At 39.7% G+C, this 27,298-nt stretch overlaps 2 protein-coding genes across 2 annotated transcripts in view; one reads left to right on the forward strand and one right to left on the reverse strand.

Annotated features, from left to right (window-relative positions):
- The first annotated feature begins 6,487 nt into the window (after positions 1-6,487).
- The window catches only part of LOC308063345 (uncharacterized protein FLJ43738-like), a 120,096-nt gene continuing 99,285 nt past the window's right edge, over positions 6,488-27,298 (forward strand). The window contains exon 1 of the mRNA XM_080386187.1: positions 6,488-6,612. The gene's annotated coding sequence lies outside the window, so the exon portion shown is untranslated. The remainder of the gene's footprint in view (positions 6,613-27,298) is intronic.
- Positions 18,186-26,368, reverse strand: GP9 (glycoprotein IX platelet; the record flags this gene model as incomplete). The annotated part of the gene is made up of 2 exons (XM_080386209.1): positions 20,709-26,368; positions 18,186-18,819 (listed from the first exon to the last, which is right to left on the reverse strand). The coding sequence occupies exon 2, from the start codon at positions 18,810-18,812 to the stop codon at positions 18,186-18,188; it is 627 nt and encodes a 208-aa protein (XP_080242335.1). The 5' UTR covers positions 18,813-18,819; positions 20,709-26,368.

Below are 27,298 nucleotides of genomic sequence, written 5' to 3' on the forward strand. Positions count from 1 at the left end.
AAACATATACAGTGATCTCATATGAAACACTGAACAACACAGGGAGGAATCCTGAATGTATTACCTGTTCTTCTGCAGCACTGCTTGAAGGAGCAGAGGGTAGGGGTTCGAAGTAAATTTTCTAACTATGCAATGACTCAATAAGTTTATGGAGTACTGTAGTTCTATGCAGTAGCAAGCATTCATTCTTAATAACTTCCAGTGTGGATATAGAGCAATTGCCAAAACTGTTCGTGAAAGCCAAGATGACTTGAATTATAGCTTGGTTGGTACGTTATTTATACTGTTCCAAGATAAATTTTTCAGCAAAGTTCAACATTTCCTCCTTGTATTCATAATGCAGGCATATTATTTGATGTGTTAATGCTCCTTATGTGGTACAAACTTTCTTTGATTAGACTGGTTAAAAGAATGCTTAAGCATCTGTATTAATTGATAGCTTTATAGCCTGCCAATTTTACTGCTGAGTCAGCTTGGACAGATTGATTTCTTTGAGACAACAAAAGCAGTAATATATTGTACTTTCTTTTTAAAAAGAGTTATCTGTTAAATAGTTAAATGTTACTTTCATTTACAAATATAATATATACAAAATTACTTATACATTTGTATACTTTTATAAAGTATAAGAACTACTTATTTGTTGGGGTTTTTGTTCTGTTTTGTGGGGTTTTTTTGGTTTGTTTTTTGAACTCATAAAGTCATGCTCCCATACTCACCATTACCTGACATAGCTCCATATATTTGATATATAAATTCTTGGTTGTACATATTAAAACATACATATTTTGTGACTTGAGTTTATGAGAGCAAACTGCTCTTCTTCCCGTCATTCAATACTTTTGATATTTTTTGAGATTCAGTACTTCTACTCTTTAAAAATTTACCTGTGTCTGTAATCATGTGGGCTCTGGCTTTGTACTTCCAGACAGGGGGAGGTTATCTTGAAGAGGTCTTAGATTTTACTATACCACAGGTAAGGCTGGCTGTTTGAGTCTGCTGAGCCATGTAGCCCGCAGTATTATGGGGTGTGTTCTTTTACAAAATTTGATTGTTCTGAATTTTAAGCAGAAGGATTTTGTAATAATAGACAGTTTAGTAATTCAGCACTCAAAGAGTTGTCCAAGTGGGAGACCAGTGACGAGTGGTGTTCCTCAGGTGCCGGTACTGGGACCAGTGCTGTTCAACATTTGTGTTGGTAACATGGACAGTGAGGTCAAGACACTAAGCTGAGTGGTGTCAACACACTGGAGAGAAGGGATGCTGTCCAGAGGGACCTGGACAGGCTTAAGAGGTGGGTCCATGCAAGCCCTATGAAGTTCAATGAGACCGAGTTCAAGGTCCTGCACCAGGGTCAGGGCAACCCCTGGTATCAGTACAGGCTGGAGGATGAAGGGACTGAGAGCAGCCCTGCCAAGTGGAACTTGGGGGTACTGGTGGGCAAAAAGTTCAACATGTTTTGCAGTCCAGAAAGCCAACCGTATCCTGGGCTGCATCAAAAGAAGCGTGGCCAGCAGGTCAAGGAAGGCGATTCTCCCTTCCACTCTGCTCTCATGAGACCTTACCTGGAGTACTGCATTCAGCTCTGGGGCCCCCAGCATAAGAAGGATGTGGACCTGTTTGAGCAAGTCCAAAGGAGGCAATGAAGGTGATCAGAGGGCTGGAGCACCTCTGCTATGGAAACAGGCTGTGGGAGTTGGGGTTGTTAAGCCTGCGGACGAAAAGGCTCTGGGGAGACCTTATCGCAGCCTTTCAGTACTTAAAGGGGACTTGTAAGAAAGGTGGGGACAGAGATTTAGTAGGGCCTGTAGCAATAGGCCAAGGGGTTATGTTTTTAAACTAAAAAGGATAGATTTAGATTAGGTATTAGGAAGAAATTCTTCACTTTGAGGGTGGCAAGGTGCTGGCCCAGGCTGCCCAGAGCAGCTGTGGGTGCCCCATCCCTGGCAGTGCCCAAGGCCAGGCCGGACGGGGCTGGGAGCGACCTGGGCTGGGGGGAGGTGTCCCTGTCCATGGCAGGGTATGGAACTAGATGATCTTTAAGGTCCCTTCCAACCTAAACTATTCTATGACTCTCTGATTCTATGAATGAAATGCTGATTTATGCGTATTTATGTCCAGAACTTTCTCTTTAAAGTTTAGCAGAGTCAGACATTTGTCAGTTAAAATATTAGTAGTTTTGGTTTTAGTTTGTTAATGTTCTAAAGCTATTTTGAGCAAAAATATAATTAGGGAAATTACCTGAATGTTTAATATTTACAGGAGAGACAAACCTTTGTCTTCTCTGTGGATCGGGTGTAGACCTTTTAACTCATTTGCAGAGGGCCAAGATGAATGGATATTTTGAGGACTGTCACTAGTCAAAAGATTTTATTGCTGTATATGACAGCCTCTCTTTTCCATATCTGTATGTCTATATGCTGTGTGAGAAGTAATTGGGGAGAAGCATATAGATAGAGATGCTCTTTAAGGTAATGGTAAGAATTATGATCAGTTGGGAAGCCCCACAGCTTTACAATGCGTTTGTCCTGGAAATCCTTATGTGCTCATTGTTGTCACACTCAGCCCTTTGTCCCTCCAAGCTGCAGTGGTTGCAGCACTTGGAAGACTCCTGGAGTCTTGAAAAATGATGCCACTTAGACCTTGTCTCGCATGTGGCCTGTTCTAGCAGAAATTTTGCTTTTGCCTGGTGTTCTGTTATTGTACTAGCACAAGTGTCACTGAATCCATCAAGTTATAAAGAAGTTGCTGACCAACAAACAGGAATGAATCTGGGGTCTGAAACTTCTCCAGCCAAGGATTTTTACTGAGTACTTCTCCTTGTAAGCTTGCAGAGCCTAGCCTTGCTCTGAGAAAACTTGTAGTGTCTCTTTCATGGGGGAATCCTAACAGTGAAATAGTTTCTTCTATGCAGTTGTTTGGCAAAGTGTATGACTTTGTCACGTATGACGTCTTTGTTACCCTACACGAGTGCTGAAATTGTTATCAGCCAAGTTTCAGAACAAGCTAGTAATAAAAAAATATTCAATTGCATTCATAAAGTTTTCCAAGTTACGCGTTTTGAATATCAGGAGCCATAAACTATTTCAGTTCCTTTTGGATGACTCAGTCGTGGATACTGGCTTCACTGTTGTTTGAAATACTGTATTCATATACATAGCTTAATCATCTTCTTGATGAATGTAATGCAAATTCTGCCTTGCTTAGTTTCTAGAGACTTTTGTTAATCTTAGTCATCCATCCGTTTTTCTTGTCTGTATTCTATAGAGAATGAAAGCCAGTCATTGCACAGGTTTTATCTCAAAGAGTGTAAGAGGAGACATGCCCATTAATAGAACAGATTTCTTAAAACACAGCTGTTAATCATAGTTTCAAACACTAAAGAGTTGCTGATGAAATAAAAACCTTGGTTCCTCACAGGCAGGTTTATTTGGCAAATCATCACAGGCCAGTCCCCTAGTTTCGGGTATCTGTGTGGTTTCTTCAGTTGTTTGTTGATCTGTGTCGTCTTGCCGCTGTAGATTGTAGATGCACCTTCAGGAATGTAGGGTAAGGGGAATAAGTGAAATACCTTTAAACAGCGTGTGCGCTTACCGGTATTCCTGCCTTGCATTTCCAGTGCAACCAGAATCCCATGGAACAGCACTGTGCACATGGACGGAGCATTTACCAGTTGGCCTCTGTCCTGGTTTCAGCTGGGATAGAGTTCATTTTCTTCTGAGTAGCTGGTACAGTGCTGTGGTTTGGGTTTGGTGTGAGAACAATGTCGATAGCACACCAGTGGGTTTGGTTGTTGCTGGGTGGTGTTTGTACTAAGTCAAGGACTTCTCAGCTTCTCAGGCCCTGCCAGCGAGAGGGCTGGGGGGGGGGGCACGGGTAATGGGGAGGGGACACAGCCAGGACAGCTGGCCTGAACTGGCCGCAGGGCTATTCCATACCACAGGACATCATGCTGAGTGTATGTAAGCTGGGGGAAGAAGAAGGAGGAGGGGGCCGTTTGGCATTGGTGTTTGTCTTCCCAAGTGACCGTTACGGGTGATGCAGCCCTGCTCGCCTGGGGACAGCTGAGCACCAGCCTGCCCATGGGCGATGGTGAGGGAGCTCCTTGGTTTGCTTTGCTTCTGCCCGTGGCTTTTGCGTTACCGATTAAACTGTCTTGATCTCAACCCACAAATTTTCTCACTTTTACTCTTCCAGTCCTCTTCCCCATCCTGCTGGGGGGGAGCAAGTGTGGGGCTTGGTTGGCAGCCGGGGTTGAACCACGACCGCCTGTGACTGCACAGTCAGGAAATATTGGTTAAAGAACCGCTTGGAAACCCGCATAGTTTGATGACTTCTCATTCTTCGGAGTGAGATTAACGACTACCTGTAAATTTATCAGACATCTCAAAATCTGTGTTTTCACCATTTTCACATGTCTAAGATCCCCTGATACTTGTCGTGATAGTTGGATTTTTTAATGGTAACTTTTCCTTTCCCTGGTATGGATTGCTGAGGTAGGGGAGGTTATTCTATTATATTTGGGCCTTTCAAAATGGTGGTGCTGCACATCAGTCAGGTAAGGGTTTTCATAGTGCCCAAGTCTTCTTTTTGGAGCTGATGCGTTTAATTTAGAAATCAGTTTTATATAGTGTAAATCGTCTTCCTTGTGTTACTGTTTTTTGCATTTGTTAATCTTATTGTTTCTCTTTTTGGCTTAATGATGTTTTAGGGTTGATGTAATAAAATGAAATAAAGATTGTAAAACACTTGACGGTATCAGCCTGGATATCTTTATCTTAGTAAGGCCATATAAGATATCTGAATATGTTTTGTGAATATATATGTCTGTGATATGTCTCTTTGTGTGTATATATACTTGTACATATGTATATGTACACATACATGCTTGATTTATTTATGAACACATTTTCTTCCTAAAAAACACTGTAAAAGTAAAAAATACTATGAATCTACCAAGAAGTACCAAGCCTGTTGTTGATACTGTAAAAATTACCCGTGATAAAAGCAGAGGTTCCAGTCAGTTAAACTGCAGCTCATTCCTGCATATATAGTCCTATAGCTAATGCATTCCATCTCATGGCAGTACTGCTGTTCTGAGAGTTTCTTATCTTTGATGTCTCTGTTCATTAAAGAAGTTTGCTTTATCATTTTTCTACAACTGTGTATTTGGTTTTCAAGACCTTTATCTTCTACTTACTGTTTTTAAAGGCTTATTTTTTTTCTCAATATAAGCTCATGTTTAGCATCTTCATTTGAAACGTACAGATCTGTTACCCTCTGAATTGTGTAAGCAGGTTAAACAGTGGCTGTTAGTACTTTCTCTCTTTTTTGATATATTTTCTGCCAGTATTTATACTGTAATTGCTGCTGCTTCTCCTATGTGAAATCTGAAATGTCCTCATAGGAGATTAAAAAACCTGAAATGTCCCATTTTCTTCCTTTAGTACCATAAAGATTACTTCAGCTGTAAAGACTTTGTGTAGAGGTTTTCCAAGCTAAGTCTTATATATCATAGCTTTCTTGTTTCCTAGGAACAGTTGCTTTGGCCTTATGACTGGACTAAATTTAGTATATATCCTACAATTTTTTGCTGTATCTAAAAGATGGAACTGAAATGCAGCCAGCAAAGCTTCAGTTCAAGTGCACATTCCAGTTTCCTCAAATATAGATAAGGGGTTTGGTATAACATGTTGGAAAAATGCAAACAAAATGATATTTCTGTTAAATTCTAGTACTTTCTCTGTAGTTTCAATTGCATGATGTCATGAAATGTAAACAACATACCAGCAACTTATTTCAAATATCATAATAGTGTGCGATTTCACTTTTGCCTGTTCTATTACATCTATATTAAAAGGCGGACTGAAAGATGTAACTTTTTGGTCTGTTTTTAGAGTGTGCCAATTGAGCAGTTGGCAGTTAATGAAATCCTGTCATAGCAAGAATACCTAACATTTACAATGTTCTTCACAATTCCAAACATGAGTGTTTAAACCTGCAGGTAGCAGATACTTTTTGATGTAATTTTATTGCATTGTACTGGAGGAGGTAAGGAGTGTGGCAGTTGTCACAATGTCATGATTCTATCAGTACTTCCCAAACCCTCCTGCAGCTTATTGCTTTGTGCATTTTCAGCTTTAAATTTCCCTGGAACTTGTGCCTTCCTCGAGCAAAATGGTGATACATCTATGGCATAGTAATTTAGTTGCTGGATTAATAAAGCTAGGTTAAGAAAACTACTGATTCTACACATGGACTGTAAAAGTGGTGTTAGGAAAATATGATGTCATTGACTTAACGTGTTTTCAGCCTAAATTAAAAACATTTTCTCCTGACTTGTAGCCCCATTTTTTGTTCTGAGAGCAAGCTGGCTTTATTACCACTTTTGCTCCACCACCAGTAGTCAAAAAGCTGGGGCCAAATTCAACCTGCAGTATTATTTGTGCTAACTGTTGTCTTTTGAACTGCAGAGGTGCAGAGGTGATTACAACATGTGAAATAACTTTGCCAGTATTGAAATTCAGATCTTTGACTTGGTTATGCTGCTTCTGCATGATTTAGACAAATAAGGAGCAAGAAGGTTTAGTATGCATAAAAGGAGAAGATCTGGTAAGTAAATGCCTTTTTTCTTTTGTTTTCATTTTCTATAGGTAGAATAGTATTTTTGTTTTCATTTCATAGACAGCAACTTCAACATATTTTTTGAGTCAATGAACAATAAGTATAAGAATAAAGAGCAATTTTATATTACTGAATTGAGATTGATGTGAACTCGTAAAAAAAAAAGCTCACCACGAAAGGTGGGCTTTTTCACCTACGTTGTGAAATTGCTTGGAGGGGGAATTACAGATCTAATATTATAAGAAACCTTTAGCAAAAAATACAATTCCTGCTAAATTATTCCATTCCCCTTTAATGCAACAGATGTTAATAACAAAATAAACCAACTATTTTGAACACAAGCAGGAAAATGGAGAGCAGTCAGCTCTGACTTCTTTTCTCCAGGTATTCTGGTTGGTTTTCCAAACATCCTGCACTTGGATTCTCACTGATAGCTCTTTGCCTACTAAACAGAGGCTATCCCACTAGGCTGGTGGACTTATTTGACTGTAAGGGTTTATTTGGGTTGATCAGGAGGCAAGATGGGGGCCTTAGAATTGGTGTGTCTTGATGTGGCTTCTGCAGCAACGTGCACTCAGCCAGCACTTCCATAAAACTTTTGAGTTCCTCAGCTGGAAGTTGCTGTAAATGTGAAATTGCCGTCTGTAACATAAATGTATTGTTTTCCCTCACAAGGTTCTTGAAAGTGCATTGACCTGAAGCTTGCACACTGCTTAAGAATCTCTACCCTGAGAAGCTCCTTGAGAAAAATCACAGTGTATTTTTATGCAAAATAGAATAACAGATCATAATTTCTAAATCTGAAATATATCTAAACCCATTTCTTTTACTTTACTGAAGATAGCTAACAGATTGCCACAGATTTAAAAATTTTGTTTTCTTTTTGGAATTACTTTGTTGACGTTTTATTCTTTGCTTTGAAATGATCTCAGAAAGATCTGTCTCAGGTTTTCAGGAGCAGAGGAGGAATGGTAGGAAAAAACCTGCAAAGTGCTGTTTGCTTTGATTTCATTAGTTTGTTTTAGTTGCTTAATTTACAATTTTTTTCTTCTTTATTTTATTGCGCTTTGATAGGATGAAGCTACAGTACTGAAGTGGTTAGTCACATTTTAGTTTACATTAAAGTTCATGATGACTTCAGGTCATGACCTGACTTATGTCAAGTTTTAATATAAAGACTGAGCTGTGCCTTTGGGAGTTATAGTAGCAGAAAACTAAAGGCATGTCTAAAAATGATTGATCACAGTGAAGAAAGTCAATAGAGGTTGTATTGCCCAGTGTCCAGAAGTACAGTAACTTTAGGTTTCTGTCAATAGAAAACGATTTACGTCTTGTGACACCTGACACTTTGTGACCGAAGACCTGTATTAAGACTCTAGAAAGAGCTAACGGTAGTTGGTAGCTTGGTTGGAAAATCACTCTATCACATCCCATTACTGAGGCTTTGGTACGGAAGGGTGACAACCTTCAAGGAATTTTTCTCCCTGGCAGGTTTCAGCAGCCACTAGGTGACAATGTTGATCCAGTTTCAGAGTTGTCTGACTGAAAAGCTGTTACCAAAGTTAAAGGGATCACTTCGGAGGCTCTGAGGTTCCGTTACACACAATTTGTGTTCTTTTATGGACTGTGGCTGCCCTTTTCCTTCAGGTTGTAATTGCTGCTATTTTAGTTTTATTGTTTCTGATAATTTAGCTTTGGGTAAGTGTATCTGAAAATTAAGTTATCAGTTTTTGCAGTTGCCTTGCAAACTCAGGGAAGTCAAACATGTACTTGCTTCTAAGTGCTCTACTGTCCTGACGGCAACCTGTTATGATGTGGCAATTGCCATGTTCTTCTACTGCTTTGTACTACTGGTAGGAGTGGGTTTTATACAGATGTGTCACGTTCCATAGTCCATCTCCATGGTCATAAAAGGCAATATATGAATCTAGCCAAAAAATAAATTACTAATTTAGAGGGAAAGATCTTCTGACCCCTAAGAAGAGACAAGAAAAAATGATTCAAGGAGAAAAGGGAGCCTGTAATCCATCTCTGCTGACACCTCCTTCCCTATAGATCAAGGCCATTTAAGAAAGGGCTTTGGATGATTAATTTTTTTTCCTGGACCAAGATGAATGCTCTGCATTTCCTTAGCCCTATTTCTTAATACTTTTCAGAGGCAAGAGACCTCAATCCACTTTTCTCAGAGAATGTACTTGTGTAAAACAGTGCCCTTTGATAACTGCAGGTTGGTAGAGGACTGGATGCTTGATGGTCAAACAAGGAAGTTGTAAGTAAAGACAAAGGTAATCTGAACGAACTTCTGTCAGGTACCTCAGGTTTATTTTGCCTAAAATGAACTTGCCATGTCAGTCAGTAGCTGTGTGCCTGCTGAAGTGACATCAGTGCTGCTGCCCACAGGCAATCGTTTGGGTAAACTGAGAATATGCTCTGGGGAAGGCATCCTGAGAGGGTACGTCAGAGAGCAAAGTGCCCCTGGGAAGGAGCTCAGTATAAATAGCAGCCATGTGGCCATTATGCAACTAAAGCAATTTGTTGTCACACACCCATTATTGAGTGTAATCTAAATTTAATTGGAGTCAATGTAATAGCAAAATATTTACATGGGTTCTAGCAACAGACTCCAAGCACTTTTGAAAGTTGTTTTGTGTAGTGCTCTGAAGAGAAAAAGCATAAACAGCATTACTAAGATGAACTTAGCATTACTAAGCATTATGACAAAATTAGCACTATAAAAGGAATTATTAGGAATTATTGATTTTCAGTGTGGTCATTTCACCTGTTGGCCAGCAAAAGTAAAATCATGTAGTTCAGGTATAAATCATAATACACAAGTGTGTGGACCTTGAGAGTCAAAAAAACCCAGGTTTTGGGAAGTGTCAAATTTTATTTTAATAATTCCCCAAAGAGCGCGTTTACACATAAAACCAGTATGAGAATGTATGTATGTAGTGGCAAATTAGTTTATCTTAAAGAATACAAGTGTGGTAGCTTAGATGAATTAAAAAGCCTGTTTCACTGCCACTTTACATATATTTTGTACGTTCAATTAGTATTTAGTTCTTACAGTATATGTTTACTAGTTCAGTAATGAAAGAAATTTCCTATTCATCTGAGGGAGTTACTGTTTGTCACTAGTCCTGTTAGGCTATGAATAACCTTGATATTTTGCTGTTTGAAACTTGTTACTGGATGGGTTACTCTAGCAGCTGTTAACACAGTTCCACACCTGGTCGGTGCAAGCAGTAGCTGTACAACTAAGGTGGAAAATGGCTGTCATTATGTGACATATATCTTATGAAATAGCTGGGGTTTAACTTAACAGAAAAAAATATTTTACTTTCTATTACTCATTTTCTGCATACTGAAATACTTTGAACTGGGTCTAAGGCCTGGACACTAACCTGAATCTTTTTGTGCATAGCTGCTTGGCAAAATGATAAATACAATACAAGCTTGTTAACTTTGCAATGTATTTTATTACTAAGAACAAAGCTGTACTTAGTCTTTAGTGTGAATTTAGTATGAAGTTACTTTATGCAGGCTGCCAAACAAGCCTTAGGACAGGCAAGCTTTACAGTTAAAATCCTCTCAGGTTAGATACGAATGTGAGACCATTGAGATACATTACTGCAAATTCAGAACTACGTCTAACAGTGATGTTTAAGAGAAGACCCTCAGAACAGTAAAATGCCATGTATCCATCTCATGGACTTACTCAGAGCTCCTGGGGAGGACTGGACTGCTACTCAAGGCATGTGAGTTACTCTAGGGGGAAAGAGAAAACTGATTTCAGATTGCTTCCTTATTGCTTTGTGGGGGAAAAAAGGTGTTGAATATGCTTAAATCTCATTCAGCTTTCATCTTCAGAATGTGGGATTTGAAACACATGAGAAAAGTATATTCTCAAAATACCAGCATCCTTAGAACATGGACGAGGAGGGAAATCAAGCAAATTCAGTGAATCCACAGCACGTGGAATGTATTTTTTACTGTAAATATGTAATTTTACTATAACTAAGCATCACTTCTAAAATAACTTGCATCACAGACATGCACTTGCTCTTCTCTTTCGCAAGCAGACGCTCCTGCCAAGGCAGAAAGGTGTGAGCTGGCTTAATTCTCAAAGCCATGTAGTTACATACACTATCGTGGTGCTGAGCCCAAAAGAACCAGCACTTCCTGTCAGTGTTGCTTGTAGCAATGTTGCTGGCAGTGGTCCAGCCTCCTGCCTTCTGAGTGCAGAAGAAAGCTGTGTATTTGTCATCACAAAAAAAAAATTAAAAAAAAAGGAAAAAAAAGGAGGTATATCAACTGTCCATGGAAATACCACCATTTTCTCCACTTGCTTTCCTGCTCAGCTCCATGTTTCACATCCAGGGTGCTCTGTCCTTCGTGCAGTTCCCCCCCAGGCTTTGCTGCTCTTGCTGTAGCTTCCGAGGAGCACCAGTGACCTGCCTAGGCTACTGCTGCCCAGGTGGAAACTGTGCTATTGTTTTCTTTGTCGTATTCTTTCAGAGTTTTTTTTCCTTGTTCCAGTCTTATAAATTAGCAAAAATGCTTTAATGCTTCAGTACTAGTCTACCTCTGGTGAAGAAAGAAGTATTTGTAACTAACTTCAGAAGACAGGTCCAGAGTGGCTGCATTCAGAGGTTGGTATCAGCGATGCAAAGCCAAAGTACTGTATTTGTATAATTTGTATAATTTGACTCCACTAACACACAGGGTCAGTTGTGTTTGACAGAGCGTTTATGCCTTTCAGCCTACTCTGAGCTGAAGCACGGTAATTTTTAGGGAATTACCTTTTTGTGTTTTATACAGGTCCAAAGCTGATTGTTAGCACATTCATCATAATAATTACCTTCCATTAATAATATTGGGGCCCTCTAGCACAGTGGAGAATAACATTGCGTGATGTGTGTGTAAGCCTTGTGGGAAGGTTGTACACAACAACCCAATGGAAACCTATAAACACTTCAGAGGAAACTTATCCCCTGTGTAATTCCACTGGACTTTCATGATCACCCCAGTCAGAGTGATATCATCACTGGCAGGTCAGAGAGATCCAAGTGACTATAAAGTACTATTAATACGTTAAAACCAGAGGAGGTTTTTAAAGACCTAAAATGCTAGACTTGGACACTGTAGTTCTCTATTCCAAAAACAAATGAACAGCACACTTATTCACAGCCTAGCTGTGAAATGTTTGTCCTGTGATGGACTGGAAAGGTTGTCCCTTCCTTTGCTATGCCTTGATGACCTGTTAGTGCCATAAGGCGGGGGGGTAGGTTATGAGTTTTGTGATGGAGGTTTGTGGAACAAAATAATCACATTATTTTATATGAAACAGTAACCATTTTTTGTTCATTTATTCACTCCTAATGATATTAATCAACAGTGGATATAATTATGTCCAAGTCAGGGGTGAGGGACTAGAGGATTTTTAGTCTATTGCATCACAGATCTATGAAACTATTCTGTTACATGCCAAGACCTCTTCCTTACTGGTTTATTTTAGTGAACACGAGTCATGTAAATAAAAGTACAACTTTCAAGAAAGGAGTTGTGTGAATGGATAATCTGGTAGCCTGCAATTAAATTTACAGCTCAGAGGTCTTCATAAATAAATGAAAGTGGAAAAAGAAGAAGCAGATACATTTTATTTTTGTTTAAGAATGAAATAATTGTCTTATCTAGCAATGACATCAATAGAAAAGTTGTTCTATTCCATTTCCAGAACCAGAATTAAGAGTCTTCAGCCAAAACCCATGCAATGTGATAAGCAAATATTATTCTAAAATTCATGAGTTTTCTACTGAGATGTTTTTTTTTTGGCCAGGTTTCAAAACAGTAGGGAATTTAAAATAAGGCTACAATGCAGATGGGTTTTCTTTTCTAGCTGTACCAAAAATAACTGCAAGCAGCTTAATGATATACCTAATGAAAACAGGTTTCTCCTTTTTGAAGAAGGGCAGGCACTGAAGGATAATGATTTGTTCTATCCAAGAGTATTTGTGACTCAACGTTTTGATGATGGCCTTTGTGATAACAAATAAGCAGTAAAGGCGAAAAGGCAGTATGAAAAATTTCAACCATTAGACAGGGCTAGAGGCTGTAGAGGTTAATTTCTTCAGAACTGACTGTAAGGGTGATATTACCCAGGGAAATAGTTTAAGTGTATCTATTCATACAGCCAAATGCTGAATGTCACCTGCTGTGTGATCAGACCATGTTATCAGCAGCCCAGTACTCCTATGTTAAGAGAATCCAATAGTCATGTTAATTCAATTGTTTCTTAATTGCACATATATTCCCTGTATGTGCATCCATTCCTTTTTTCTTTCATGTTTCATCGGAAGGCCAGTGAGATGCTTATGACTTTTTTAAGGTATCTAAGCAGCCTGCCATACATAAAGAACAGATTTTAATTTTCTAATTCTTTTTTTTTTTAAGCAAAACTGGTGATTTTCACCTCTCTGTTTCACACTGACATCCTACATTGTGGGCCCTTTAGTAAGGGTCCTGTATATTTCTAACCATTTATTACACACAAATTTAGGCACTAGTCACTTCAGTATATTGCACTTGCTTTGGTGGGAGTTATCCTGCTGTTCTAAAGATTTTTTTCCCAGTTGATTTATTGAATTAATGGAAAAGTGGAAAAAAAATATCCAAATACATTAGAAACCAACCGCCCAAAGGTGAAACACAGATGCTCGACAGTGCTTGTCATGGATGCATGATGCTGTGATGTCAAGTTTTGGGGAACTGGGAAACCTGGAAGCCAAAAGTGGTACAACCTGTTGAAATAAAATATCTGCATGTTTCGGCTGTGAATGGGCATTACATATACCAAACCAGGAGTGTGCCACTGCCCTGAGTAGCATTTGAAGTAGGTTGGGTGTGGGATGAAACTGTAAGGTCACAAAAAAGTACGTAGTTTCTATTCCAAGCCTCCCTTAATGTTTATTCACGTAAGCGTTGGTGGCTATTTTCTAGGCAGTGCTGTACGTCTATTAGTGTCAAATGGCGTGGGGGAAAAAAAAGCAGTAAAATTCTCTGAATCTGGAATCAACTCTAACTGTAGAACCTAGACAGAAAGCAAGTATTAAGCTAAACAGGAGTTGTTCAGATTGAGCATTGCTTTTTGCTACAATGTTAAGAAAACCTTGAGCATGTCAAGAAAAAAAGGTGATTTGCCTGCCATTCTATTTAATAAATGAAGCCCACAAATATTTTCCACATCAATTGAATTGCAGTTTACACAGAATTGGAGTTTACACGAATCTCCTCTGTGTATTAAAGTGAACCATTTAAAAATAGGATTTTTTTTTTGCTCAATAATTCTGAGTATGATTACTTGTCTTGCTGAACATTGAACCAAAACTTATAACTTTTTTAGTTGCAATTAATCCCGGTACTTACACCTATGTTACTAAAGAATGTGAAAACAGATATATTCACTAGTTTGCACTCTTGCAGGTACAATATAGTAACACTTTCTGGGATCTTTACAAACTCCTTTGGGAGAGCTGCATGTTTCATTTAAATAGCTGACGTATTTTCCTGTCTTTGCACACTGTTAGCAACTGCAGCGTTATTTATGCAGTTTGATGGAGTATGTGGCTTATGCACGAAGTAGTGGCCTTGCCAGATAAACAGTTCAATGTTGCTCATGAGCCTTCGGTTAGCAGTTCCAGCTTTCCCCTTCTCAGAGGTTTTTTTTTTCTTTTTCAGACAAAAGCCAGATGGATCAGAAGTGATAAATACAATGCTGTTTTAGTGGAATGTAAAATATTGCCATGCAATATTATGCCATTCCTCTTAATAGGTCAGAAAATATGTTCTTTCAGGTACTTTTTTTTTTTCTTTTGTATTCTGTGCATCTTGCTTAATACTTTGGTTGGTATAAGCAGAAATGTTTGCTGATTGCTCCTTTTTTATGTTTGTACTATTAAAGCTATACAGTAAAGCAGTTTAGTATTTTATACATATCTAGCTTTATAGGCACAAAAGAGAGGGATAAGCTTTTAGTGTTAATGATTTATTTTATTTTGGGGAAACAAGAAATATCGTTTAGGAAACTCTCCTTGGGAGGTTGCAGAGTGCGTTTCTTCTGTAATATTCTGCATTAATACAAAATGGTAGTTGCCTGTTAAAAAATTAAAAAGCTCAGTGCAGAGAAAATGTTCTAAAATTATCTAAGCGTGTGCACTGCTGTGTTCTGATGTGTTTATTTGAAATTCTCTCCTGCAGAGGTTATTTATGTAGAATAACATTTAATAAAGCTGGAGAAATTCTGAATGTGCTTACCAGATCCAAATGTGCACATAAATCTGAAGACACAATTTCACTCCAGTCTGCACCGGAGGCTGGGAGCGCCTCACTAAGCCGTGCCGTTTCTAGGTCATATGGTTCACTTCCTGCAGCGGGGATGCAACACTCCTGAAAGGCAAATTCTTTGCTGCTCTTTGAGTACTTACAGTGAAGAGTGCGGTATGGAATTGGAAAAGGTAGAGCGGAATATCAGTGCTGCTGTGGAGCGTGGGAGGGCGGCTCAGCCGGCACAGGCTGAGTTCCTCAGGGGTGTTGTGCTGCCCCTGGTCTCTCTTCTCATGGTCTGGCCCACAGAAATTTTGCAGGTGGCCAAAGCAGTAAGAACAGCTGTAATGTTGTAGGTGTCTTGTGCACATCTGTGAAAATCATTCTAATTTCCAGCAGTGCCTACCAGTTCAAAAAAAATGCCCAGTGTTGGTTAAGCTGTAGGATTCGCCATGACATTTGACGAGCTGTTTCAGTGTTTATAATTACCTTCACTGTTAGATTTTGAGCCCTGTTTCTAGTTTGATGTTTTGATTTCTACTCCCAGCCCTTTGGTAACAATTTTTTCTTCGTGTAAATTCATACAAGCTGTGACCTTAATTTTTTTTTATTAAATGAAAATGATTAAGCTCCTTTTAAGCTACATTTTCAATCCTGTATTTGCTTTTCTGATTCTTCTGCAGCTGATTCTTCTTGATTTGTAGACATTGATACTGAATTATTGCAGCTTATGTAAACATGGAAGTAAATATTTATATCCCTAAACGATATTCCCTATTTCAGCAAGGAAAGATCACATTAGGCCTTTGCTGCAATGTCATACATGGGAAATCACGATTACCAGATCATTTGCCTTCTCTGAACTGAATCCTCAACCCATCTTTTGTTTCTAGATGTACAATCTTGCCTTTGATTGCTTGGCACTGGAAGTAACCCACTGCTCTTTGCATGACTTCCATCTTCTTGTTCCCCACTGTGTATCATTTGCAGACTTCAACATTGTAACGGGTGTGTTGTCCCCCAGATCATTAATTATTTTACAGGGAAAACATCTGACTCCATTCCTTTCCTTTTCTCAAACTAAAGCCCCATGCTATGTTTTATTACTAAATCGTGTAACCCTCTGCCTGTGGTGTGCATCCCTTCCCCAAATCTCTGCCCTTCAGAGGTTTTCCAGCAGTTCTGCTGGGCACAGTGTCACGGAGAGGGGCAGGTGACTCACCCTGAACTGGTGCCAGTTTAGTTTGACAAGTGGTGGTGTCTCAGGCTGGCTTTTCCCTGCCAGTGCAGGAGAGAGAGGACCAACAGTGAAGGTGTGTCCCGGACACTAACGTGTCTCTTCTAAAGCTGCCTGAGAATGTCGCCAGCAGTCAGCGTTGACAGTCAGACTCCGCATTGCTGAAGCGCTTTGGCAGAGGCAAGAGGGACCTGAAAATATCCCTGTAAGCTTCCACCGTCCTCAGTTTGGGTGTCTGTGGCTAGGAATGAGTCTCCTCTCACAGAAGTGACAGTACACGGTAATTGCAAGGCCACCTATAAGAAGAAAGTTAACTGCCAGCTTTGCCAGGGATATTATGTGCTTTAACAAGGGATGTCACTCATGTGACAAGGCGCTAGGTAAACAGCCAGCCAGACTTCAGCACCTTCATGCAGAAAACATCTAACACCTAGCTCAGGTTTGGGGCTAGGAGAAGCATTTGCAAAACGTGTCTTAAATTGAACTGCCAACAGTAGTATTAATTTTAGAAGACCTTCATAGATCTCCCATCTAACTGCACCAGACCAGATGGCATCACAGCATTAACTGCTATTCTTGGAGTCTTGTGAGTTAAGCTGGGGAGAGAACAATGTGCTGGAGGCACCACAACAATTTTTCTATGAGGATGGGGGGCAAAAGGAGAGCAGGGAAGACAGTACATCAAGCATCTTCAAAACTGTTGCATAAAACCCAGTGTATCAAATATCAGTAGTAAAGCTGGCATACAAGCTCTGGAAATTTCTTAGAATTTGAATCAGAAATGTGTAGAGCTGTAGAAGAGATCAAACTTGGGTGTGTATAAGTGTTCAATAAGCATCCATTATTTCAATTTCACATAGAATGTTTTTTTATTGTTTATTCTCTAGGAAATTCAACAACATTTAAAATTACTTTTCCTGATTGTATTCTCATTAGCAGTCCATCTTTAAATGTGCTCAGTAAGGGATACTGTAGAGGAATTGTAGAGGAATGAAGGCAGGTTAATTAACATTGATAATAGACAGCTGTGGGCTGGCTTCAGGGGCGGTGGGCTGGCTGACGTGGATAATGTGCAGCTGTGGCTGGTTCCTGCTAAGTAGTTAAATACCTCTAAGGGGGGGTGGGAGAGGAGCTCTGGATGAAGAGAGACCCAGAAGAAGCAGAGGGAGGAGAGGGAGAGCACCCTGGATGTGGGAGAGATGAGGAGAGGCCCTGGGAGAAGCAGGGGGCCTGGGTGAGGAGAGGCTGGCTGGGAGAGCAGCTGGAGAAGGAAGGACCTGGGCGCAGCAGAGGCAAGGAGCAGGGTGGGCTGGCCTGAAGGGGATGGAGAAAGAGCCCAGGCAGTAGATGACCTGATGAAACCTTGTGGAGGGTTGGTGGCTGTGCTGGGGCAAGGTGTGGGGACTCCTTATTGAAGTTAACCTGGGATGGTAAAAGCCTTGTTACAGCCGGATGGTTTTGCGAGTGCTGTGACAGATATGTTCCGTGGCTGGCCTATATAGTCATAGTGGTTTTGCTGGCAGGGAACTCCTGAACCTGAGGAAGAGATGGCTGAACTTCTTTGCACAAAAGAATGGTCCTACCAACCCATTGGGACACTATGAGGGAGTAACACGTTACATGCTCACACAGCTTACAAGTGAGAAAAGAATTGCTAAAATACTACAATGGGTGTTCATCTCCATATAGTAAAAGGTGTAAGTCTTCTTGCTATAAGAGCTGCGAATTCAGTGGAAAAGCTGATTTAAATTATTTTTAAAAATTTAGGAACTGCTTTTCATATGAGTAGGTGGTAGCAGGATGAAACTTGCCTGTCAATACATCATCAAGCTTGTTCTTGAAAGGCAATTAAATCAAACCTGCCTATCTGAGGACCCAGACTTTGAGCCCTGAGATCTGTTTGTAGCATGTTCACCATTAAAACTAGCGTTGCCAGTGCGTGTGCTTTTTTTTGTGGTGGAATAGTTTGACGTTTCTGCTCAAGCCAGTGGTAGTGAACAGCTCACTGCATCTTGTGGTTTTTGGAAGCATGCTTTCTCAACAGCGAGCCCCTCAAGTCAGATTGCCTTAGCTTCATTTGGCAGACCAGCTTTTTTGAGAATTTCAGAGCCTCTGCTACTAAAATAAGTGTAATTATTGCTCCAGCGATTAAGATGAGGTCTCTCCAAAAGAACTCAAGACACTTGATTGGGAGAAGCCTCTTACAAACCCCCAGCTCGTTCCCAGTCAGCTGCCCCAAGGGCTTCATCCTCACGGGAGCTGGGGTTGCGCATCTGGTGTTTTCCAGCGAGAGTGCAGAGATGTCTTCTAACCAGAGTTTTAGATACAGAATATGACAGTCACAGTTCCAAGGATTGTCAAAAATTGTCACTTCCTCCAGGCTGAGCAAGCTGTCCAGGGCCCCGGGGGGAACCGAGGTCAGGCTGTTGTTCTGTAGATAAAGCCTTTTGGTGTTGGCAGGCAGGGCAGGCAGGTCCGCCAGCTCCCGGGAGCTGCAGTCGATGTGTAAACCCTTCGTCTCTCCCAGTGACTTACAATCGCAGGAGGGAGGACAGCCTTCGCTTTGGGTCATGTGGCACAGCAGCGATAGGGCGAATCCTGCAACAGTGATGAATTCTGTCTTGTTCATGCTTCAGCTACCCAGAGAGTAAGAATAATGATCTGATAAGTATGATTTGTTAGCATGTGTCTAAACGGAGAACTACAACACAGCTGTGCCTCTCAGGATTGCTTGTGAGGTTTAGGATTTTGGAAGAAAACCTTTAGCTTTCTATTTCTCACATAGAGCCATTCTTCCTGACATCAAGTAGCATAAATGCAACTGGGAGAGAGCACAGTGCTTCCATCTTGTCTCTAGTTCATTGCTTTTCCTTCTTAATTGTACAAAATATATTATTGTTCAGAGTTCTAGAACAGAATGTCACCAGGAGATAATGGTAAAAACTAGGTTAGTTTTATGCAAAGATTTGGATTTCATTTCTGTATCTTCATAGATCTAGTGTTAAAATTGTGTGATGAAGTCAGTTTTCAAGATTGAGCTTAGGAGATTGATTAATTGTAAATGTCTAAAAATCATCTGAGAGTATGAACATTCTGACTGGGAAGTACGCATTTTTATGTGGCAAAAAGTTCTTTTTTGTTGCCTTGTAACTTCATGCATCTCTGAACATATGATTCAAGATTTGTAAGAATAGATAACTGTAAATTTTGCATATCTGGTACTGCTTATCTTTTAGGGTTAAATAACCGTGCTTTGGGCTAGCAGGTAATTATCCGTTTTGCTATGCCATTCCTGCTTCTGTAGAGTGGAACCCACTAACCTTCCATCTTAGTCCTTTCTATTCAGCAGCTTAAAACCTGTAAGGCTATTCCCTTCCCGTATTTCCTACTATGTTGCTGCATTTAGAAATACATAGCTAGCCTTGGGACCAGATAGAAATTTGAAATACAAACTCCCTTGCACAGGTTGGGGAATTTTCAAACTTGAAACAATCTTTCTTTATGATTTGAATACATCCCATAACTAAAATGTATTTCATTCTCCTCCTCCTCCCCCTCCCCCCCCCTTAATTTGCCATAAGTAAATATGGAAGCAAAAATATCTGGATATATATTGCCTTGGATACTACATGGAAAATTATAGATACTGTAAAAAGTGTTGGGTGTTTATACACTAGACACTTAAAGAAAATTCCTTCTTAACTGAAGAAGGTGAAAAAGGTTGTAGAATTTGTTTGCAGGCAAGCATTAGAAGCACATTGAGTATAATTTTAAAATCGGGCTGGACAAAGCCTGAGAAATAGCAAGCAGGTAGAACAGACCTATTAACAACAAAAAATGCTGAGTAAAAGAGGTTTTACATACTAAGGTCATAAGGACCCTCAATGATACCAGTGTAGAATGGAATTTGAAAAGAAATTTCTTCAAAATCATGTTTTCAAGTGTAAAGATATTTCAGATTAATAATAAAAAAGGTTTTCCTCTTAAACTTAAAATAAGCTGAGACCTTTGTCTCTCTAGTAGATTTCATTTAATAAAGACAAAACAAAATTAATCAATATTCCTTATAATTTTAAAATTTGCTTTGATTTATTTACAAGGATTATTGATCAGCTTTCCAAAATAGTTAGACATGTTTTGATTCCTGATCTAAATACTGTATTTGTATATTTAAGATTAGATTAATGCTATGTAAAATTATAAGCTTCATTACAGGGAAGCTGAAATATAAATCTTAACAATCTCCAATGTCTTTGTTAGCAAGTAGTTTATGTGAATATCTTTGGTATGAATCTAGATACTCATCTACTATTTTTCAGGAAATTTACTAGAGCTTTTTTTTTTTTTCAAAGTTGGCATCTTAAAAGGACAGGCTGTCAACTGAACAAAACAAAGTTAAGCAATATCTGTAGAAAAGATGATCTCTTTTGATTTAATGTAGAAACAGCAAGCAATTACAAATAAAACAGAACTGTGGCAAAAATGCAGAAAGGAAGAGTTGGTGAGATGCCTGGCTGACACTTACCCTTAGTTATTCCCTCCTGGTTCCTTTCCTCCTGCTTGGTACAAAGTGTTGCAGTACAGCTGGCAACTGGAGCTGACTCTGTAAAGAGTCAGTGAGGAAGCGTGTTAAGGAAGATGAGCTCTTTCCTAGGCATAAGAGGAAACCTTCCCATTAGAAGATGCTAGATGTGGTTGACATGTCACAGCATATAGTGCTTGGGGTGGTTTTGTATTTTTTGCAGCCAAGAGGAAATGCTTCTGAGTTTTTTTTTTTTTTTTACTGGTGTTAATTTTTCCCATTAAACCTGACAATGTCTGGAAAAATCTAAAATGACTCACCTTTATTTTGTGTGGCAGCATTCCTTAAGACGCATGGCATAGATTGCCTGATATGGGGAACGGGAATGAGGGAAGACTGATATTTATGAAATCTATGGCCTAGAGATGTACTTTTTTAAAAAAAAAAAGACAATGTTTTTTTTCCTCAGCTGTAATAATTTACAGGTATAAAAGTTGGTTTGGGCTTCAGCTGCTGACACATGCAAGCCCAAGCAAGATACAAGGGAGCTGAAGTTAGCGCTTGAGATAGACTGCTTCTGTTTCGGTGTCTGGTATCTGCCTTGCCACTGATCAAAGTAAAATTTGTAAAACCAGACTTCAAAATAACTTACATTAGTCAGGTGAGATTATTAAGGGATAGAGAAATATTGTTGCCATTACATTGAAGTAATTTATTTAGTAGGACTAATATTTAATTGTGGTCACTCATGTTCAAGAAAGATTAAGCCAACAAGCGAAAGGAAGGTTTCTGTGATGATCAGGAGTTTGGACAAAATATCTGATGCAAAGAGGCTGAGTGACGTGTCTCCTGCCATGTGGAGCAATGCAGCAATACCTGAGCCAGGACGCCCTGGGCAGGTCGGTGCCCCTGGCACAGCCTTGGGTGGCACATGTGGATGGAGCAATGCATCAATTCCTGTTTTGGTTCTTGTGATATTTTCTGGAACATAACTGTTGTGTAGTGTCCTGGTTTGGTCTGGAGTTTAGGAATGGCTTCCAGAATAGTCAGGAAGGTGTGCTGGGAAAGGCTCGCTGCCGCGGTTAGCATGGCTCCCTTATGGGCATGTATGTAGCCTTCCTTCCCAGTCACCAGGGCTGTGTGTTGCTCGGAAAAGGACAACGATCCTGCAGATTTCTTCACACTAAAGTTGCTGAAGAATAGCAACTGCTGAATAATAGTAATGGGACATCTTAGAACATAACACGCTCTGTGTATATTTGGCTAGAAAGCCAGTAATTAAGGATGATACAAGTTTATAATATATATGTATCTGTTCACCTAAATAAAGAATGCTGTGTTTCTGTAAAACAAAAACAAAGATAGGATCTTGGTTTTAATTTTTTTTGTACATAAAATTTTGCAATAGAACTGAAATAGGTTTTCCTTTGCTTTAGTTACCAAACACTAAGACAGCAGCTGACATTTGGAAACGCAGCATGTTGTGGATCTGATGTTTAATTCAGGGAAGTTCTCGTGTAGTGTGTTGTTTTGGGCTCTGTGTTCTGCATTTGGAAATGAAACCCAGGTGGGTTTCAGACAATGCGGATGTGCAGCGGAGCCCTACTTCTGAGCTGCTGTTTAGAGATAACATGCTGTTCTCGGGGGGAAGGGAAATTTCTGACATTTAAAATTATTCTGGTAGCAATTCTTATTGTTTAATTCTTGCTTAGATTTAAAGTACTTTTCTTCATTAAGTCTAAACAATTACTGGTAGCCTGAAGTTTGTTAGGAACTTCCTTTAAAAAAACCACACTTAATATGCATCTCCTTTAGTATTTTAAAAGGTAATTTAGACAGTGCTGGAGGGAGAAGATAGAAATACTTCTACCCCCATTTGAACTTCGATCTTTTCTATAAGATGAGGAAAGTGATTCCTCCCTTGTTGAAATGAATAGTTCATCTGCCTGTCAGATGTTCAACATCTGGACCTGGGACTGCACTGCTAATAATGGGAACAGCCTTAGGTCTACCTTAGGAATTGTTTGGGTTTTTTTTAAATGTACATCACTAGGTCATAGATCTCATAAATGTCTGTCTTCCCTTATTCCCGTTCCCCATATCAGGCAATCTATGGCATAGGCCTTAAGGAATGCTGCCACACAAAATAAAAAATTTTCCTGTTAGATACTGAAATAAAATACTGCCTTTTTGCATTGAAAGAGATGCAAAATATTTGGAATCCTCTGGAATCCGTATTCACATTCTGTGCTGTGGGTAGTCCTACATTCCTCTGGCTGCTGTGTCACATGTGGTTGGAGCGGTGGCTGGGTCCCTGAATCCGTTCCTTGTGAGGAGGACATGGGCCGCTCCCTTCGGCTCTGCGTGGAGGTGAACGTATGCAGGGAGCATCTGGCAGAAGCAAAGCTTAGGATATAAGGCATTTGCATGTGGGATTTTAGGGCTACAGCTTTTTGTAGGCCAGATGAAGATTCTTCATTTAAGAGGATTTATTGAGAGCCAATTTGAAAAAAGTTATAATCTGCTATAATCTTGTTATAGTCTGAAAATATATTTTTCACGGAATGAATCCATTTGAACTTTTTGTGAATGAGAGGGGCTCTGTCTCCTCTCAGTGGGGAGGTATTTCTGAACGCTCCTGTTTTCCAAACAAACCTTCCTTGCTACCTTACCCCCTGGAAGCACACCTCTGGACTTGTTTTCTTTGGAGGCCTTGGCTTTTCCAGTCAGTACCATGGATGCTACATCTCACTGCTTATATAGGGAGAAAAAAGTATCGGAGGGAGATCATGAATTTCCTTGCACTTAAGAATAAAAGCTGCAAGTTAATAAATGTGCAGTTCAAATGCATGACCCACTAAGAGGAAATTCAAGCAGAATATGCCATTTTTATAGACAGTTTTAAGAAGTTATAGTAATTTATTGCTGTCAATGACCCGTTATTGACCTAGAAACACAGAATCTTAAGCACTATTTCAATTTCCAATGCTAAAAAATCTTGCCATGTCACATTGTTAGTAGACAGCAAAAATGCTTCTGATTTAAGTTTTATCATGTTAATTAAATCTGTCCTTTCACATTTTCAAATCAGTTGGTGGGAACATCCTAAGCAAAATATTTCTATATAATTGGATGCGAGTCCCTGGTAATTAATGAATTAGACAAATAAGCAAAAAGAAGGAAAAAAGAATGTTAATGAAATTCATTCACACACAAAATATTGCTTGCAGAATGAATGAATTAAAGAAAATCTGTGATTTCTTTCACATATAGGAGTTATTGTCACCCCAGAGCCAAAATATTCCTTTTATCTACTGCATTCTAGAGAACTAGTCTGCTAAAGCTTTTTTTAGTATTGATACATAGGAGGACTCTGAATTTCACCCTGTCCATATTCTGCTTATTGCATTGTTTCCCGTGGCACACTTACCATGGTTTTACCTGATTTAATTTCCCCACTATTAAATCAAACATCCTATTTCCTCAGAAGATTATTACACAGGCAGATAAACTCTTGTCATTTAGGGAATTTGCCTCTTAAATTGTTCTCTACTTATGCTATAAAATAATTCTTTCTTCTCTCGCCCGTTCTTGTAGCCTCCCTCCTTGCTGTTTTCAGGATGCAAAACTGCATAGTTGCTGTGCAAGCTTCAGCTATTGCTCGTCCTCCCACCAGGTGTCACACAAGTTATGCTTTTGCATACACTGAATCAACATTTAGATATAATTTATCAATTAAAAATTGTCTGAAAGGCTGAAATATTATATTAGGAAATTCCCTTTTTCATAACCTCAAAGATAAAAATGTAAGAGATGTACAAAATGTGTATATTAAATGGTCTGACTAAATCAGGTAGCTATTCATGTTTGTGTTTTATGGAACCCTTAGGGTTTTGAGCCTGTTAATGAAAATAAATATTCACGGATAATTTGGATTCAAACCATCCTCGGGAAAATATTGATACCATTTATGCTAAGTTCTAACAATGATAGAGTGCAGATAAGGAAGCTTCTAGGGAGAGAATCTCTAAACCCACCAGTGGAAGACCACCACAACAGCAGTGTTCCCCACCCCAGGGCAGTGCCTGGGCAGCTCCCTGTGCTCCTGGTTCCATCAATAAGCCCCGAGTGCACCCCAGGGAGCCCAACCATCCCAGTAGTGATGGTGCAGCTGCTGCTTCTGCCCTGGCTTCCACGGGCTGAGTGGGATATACTGGGCTTAGTAAAACGGAGCCACCTGTGCCCCTCTGCCCCCTTTGCTTTGCTGAATTAAATATTTTTTGCTCTAATGAAAAGTAATTAGTTTTCTAGCTCTTTCTGCACAGTCACTGTTAATCACAATGCAATACCATGGTTCAGTCAAACAATCACAACAGGACACTGCATTTGTGTGGATGTTTTGTTTGGGATCAGAATTGAACTTTCAGAGAAAATCTCATGATCTCAGTTTTCTATGCATGCCTTTTTAGGTGAAACTAAACTGCAATATTTGCTCTGGAAATAAATCTGATTTGTTCCAGGTACTAATGGAGGTTTAATACTTGGGACCAGATTAAAGACAGCCCAAAATAGCACCTCCTCTCCTAGTATATGTGGCTGGATGTAGTATCCTCAGCTCCAGATTGTTTTGCTGCCTTGATCCAGCTCTTTGGGCCATTCTGTTTGTTGATCCAGTGTTGCCAGTGTGACAGCCAGAGAACTGGTCATAAAGGAACCTTGTTTGAAAACTGTGGTAACTATGCAGTCAAGCCTGCTAAAGGCATTTAAGCATCTTTACCAAGTTACTTCATAATAGCTGTAGCAGCACTGTAAAAGGCATGAGATCAGGGAGCGCTCTGAGTGTTGTGTTGTCCTTGTTGAAGGAGTTGGGTGATAAACAAAGTCAGTCTGCAGCCCCATTTGCTCAGGTCCTGCTAGTTTGTGTGAAGAGTTGGAAATGTTGAAGGCAGGGCATTGAACTTCAGGGTCACACTGAACAGTTGCTCTTGGAAAGATCAATTAGAAATTAATTAGGGTGTGATGTAAAAGACTGTATTGGAAAAGCTCAAGTGATGAGTTTACCATGGTAATTCATTATAGAACTCATTGTTCATAATTAATTGATAAGATGGTTAGGTTTTATATTGCCCTCTATAAAGCTGTGACTTCATGGCTTTTTTTAAAATAAACCAGCCAACTCTGAATATGTTTTCAATGGTGAATTAATTATTTCCAGATGTGAGCAGCGACAGTCACATTACTCCTTCCACACTAATGCTGTATTTACACACCATTTGTGTGGCTAAAACTTGCAGATATGCCCAGTTGTGTTCTTTGTGCCACAGTAAACTGCAGAAGATTTTGCCCAGCCTTCTGATCACACAGGGAGGGCCACAGAAAGTCACTGCAGACAGATCTAACTCGGTTCTGCTGGACTGCAGAACACTGCAAAGCAGATGGATTGTCAGGAACGCGCACCCAGCTCACCCATTTAACCCACTTCAGAAGATACCCAAATGGTTTTCATGTGGCTGGGAGGGCAGTCATGAACAACACTCTCAAACTGTGTTACCACATGGTATTTGCTTTAGTATGTGAGATAACACTATGGCCAATCCCCCTTTTCCAATTCTTGTGTTGCATCCCCCATACCATTATACCTGCATTTTTTTACAAAAATATTATGTTGTTTTAAAAAAAACCCCAACCCCCCCACATCCACAAACCTTTTTATTTAGTGGGCTTGGTGTTTTGAACCATTAAAGTTGATGTTTTCCAAGTTCTGCTCACAGTCATTAAGGCTAGATATTGCTAATGAAAGCTGATCACAAGCCTACAAGTGTTGGGTTCTGAAGGAAATCTTTTATATAGTGTGACCTGTGATAAAATCACAGGAGCTGAAAATGCTGCTGTGCTAGTCCTGTTATTTCCTATCACTGAATCCTAATATAGGAACACTTTGGAGTGTCAGTTTTATCAAGCTGGCAGATGAATTAATTATATGGTCACATATACCAGGGAATAAATAAGCAGTGCTCCTCTGAGGAGGACTGTAAATTCCTTAAAAGATGCTTCAAGTCTCTTCCCGCATAATCTAATTCTTTCCTTGCCCTCGTTTGCTCTCTCTAGCTCAAACACAGTGTTGATGACTCTACTTCAGCGAAACTTCCTACATTTAATGGAGCTAGTTGGAGGTTATGTATAATTTATTTCCACATCAGTTCTGATGAATCTTGTTGGTTTGATGTTGTCCTGCAGTGACACTCACGGTGTCATTCTCCCCATGCTGATAAGCACAGAACACCGGGAGTATCTCAGCCTCTAATAGGAAAAAACCCGAGCCTGGAATGAGAAGAAAGCTTTCTGACCTTGGTCAAGCGCTCACCCTGAGCACGTGTCTGAAATCGGCCAGTATTTGCCTTGTACCTTGGCTGGCTGCTCCCGCAGGTCTAACTGCGGCACCTTTATTTGAACAAACTAAAGAACATTGTTCAGGTTTTATGACTACAGAAAACATGTGTACTTTACTTCTTAAATGAGTCCTCATGTGAAGTATTCTGAAATATTAGTTTTTTTCAGATAAAAGGATGAAGAAAGAAAAATCCATGGGATTC

Source organism: Falco punctatus (assembly GCF_963210335.1).
Source record: "Falco punctatus genome assembly, chromosome: 4".
NCBI classification, from domain to species: Eukaryota; Metazoa; Chordata; class Aves; order Falconiformes; family Falconidae; genus Falco; species Falco punctatus.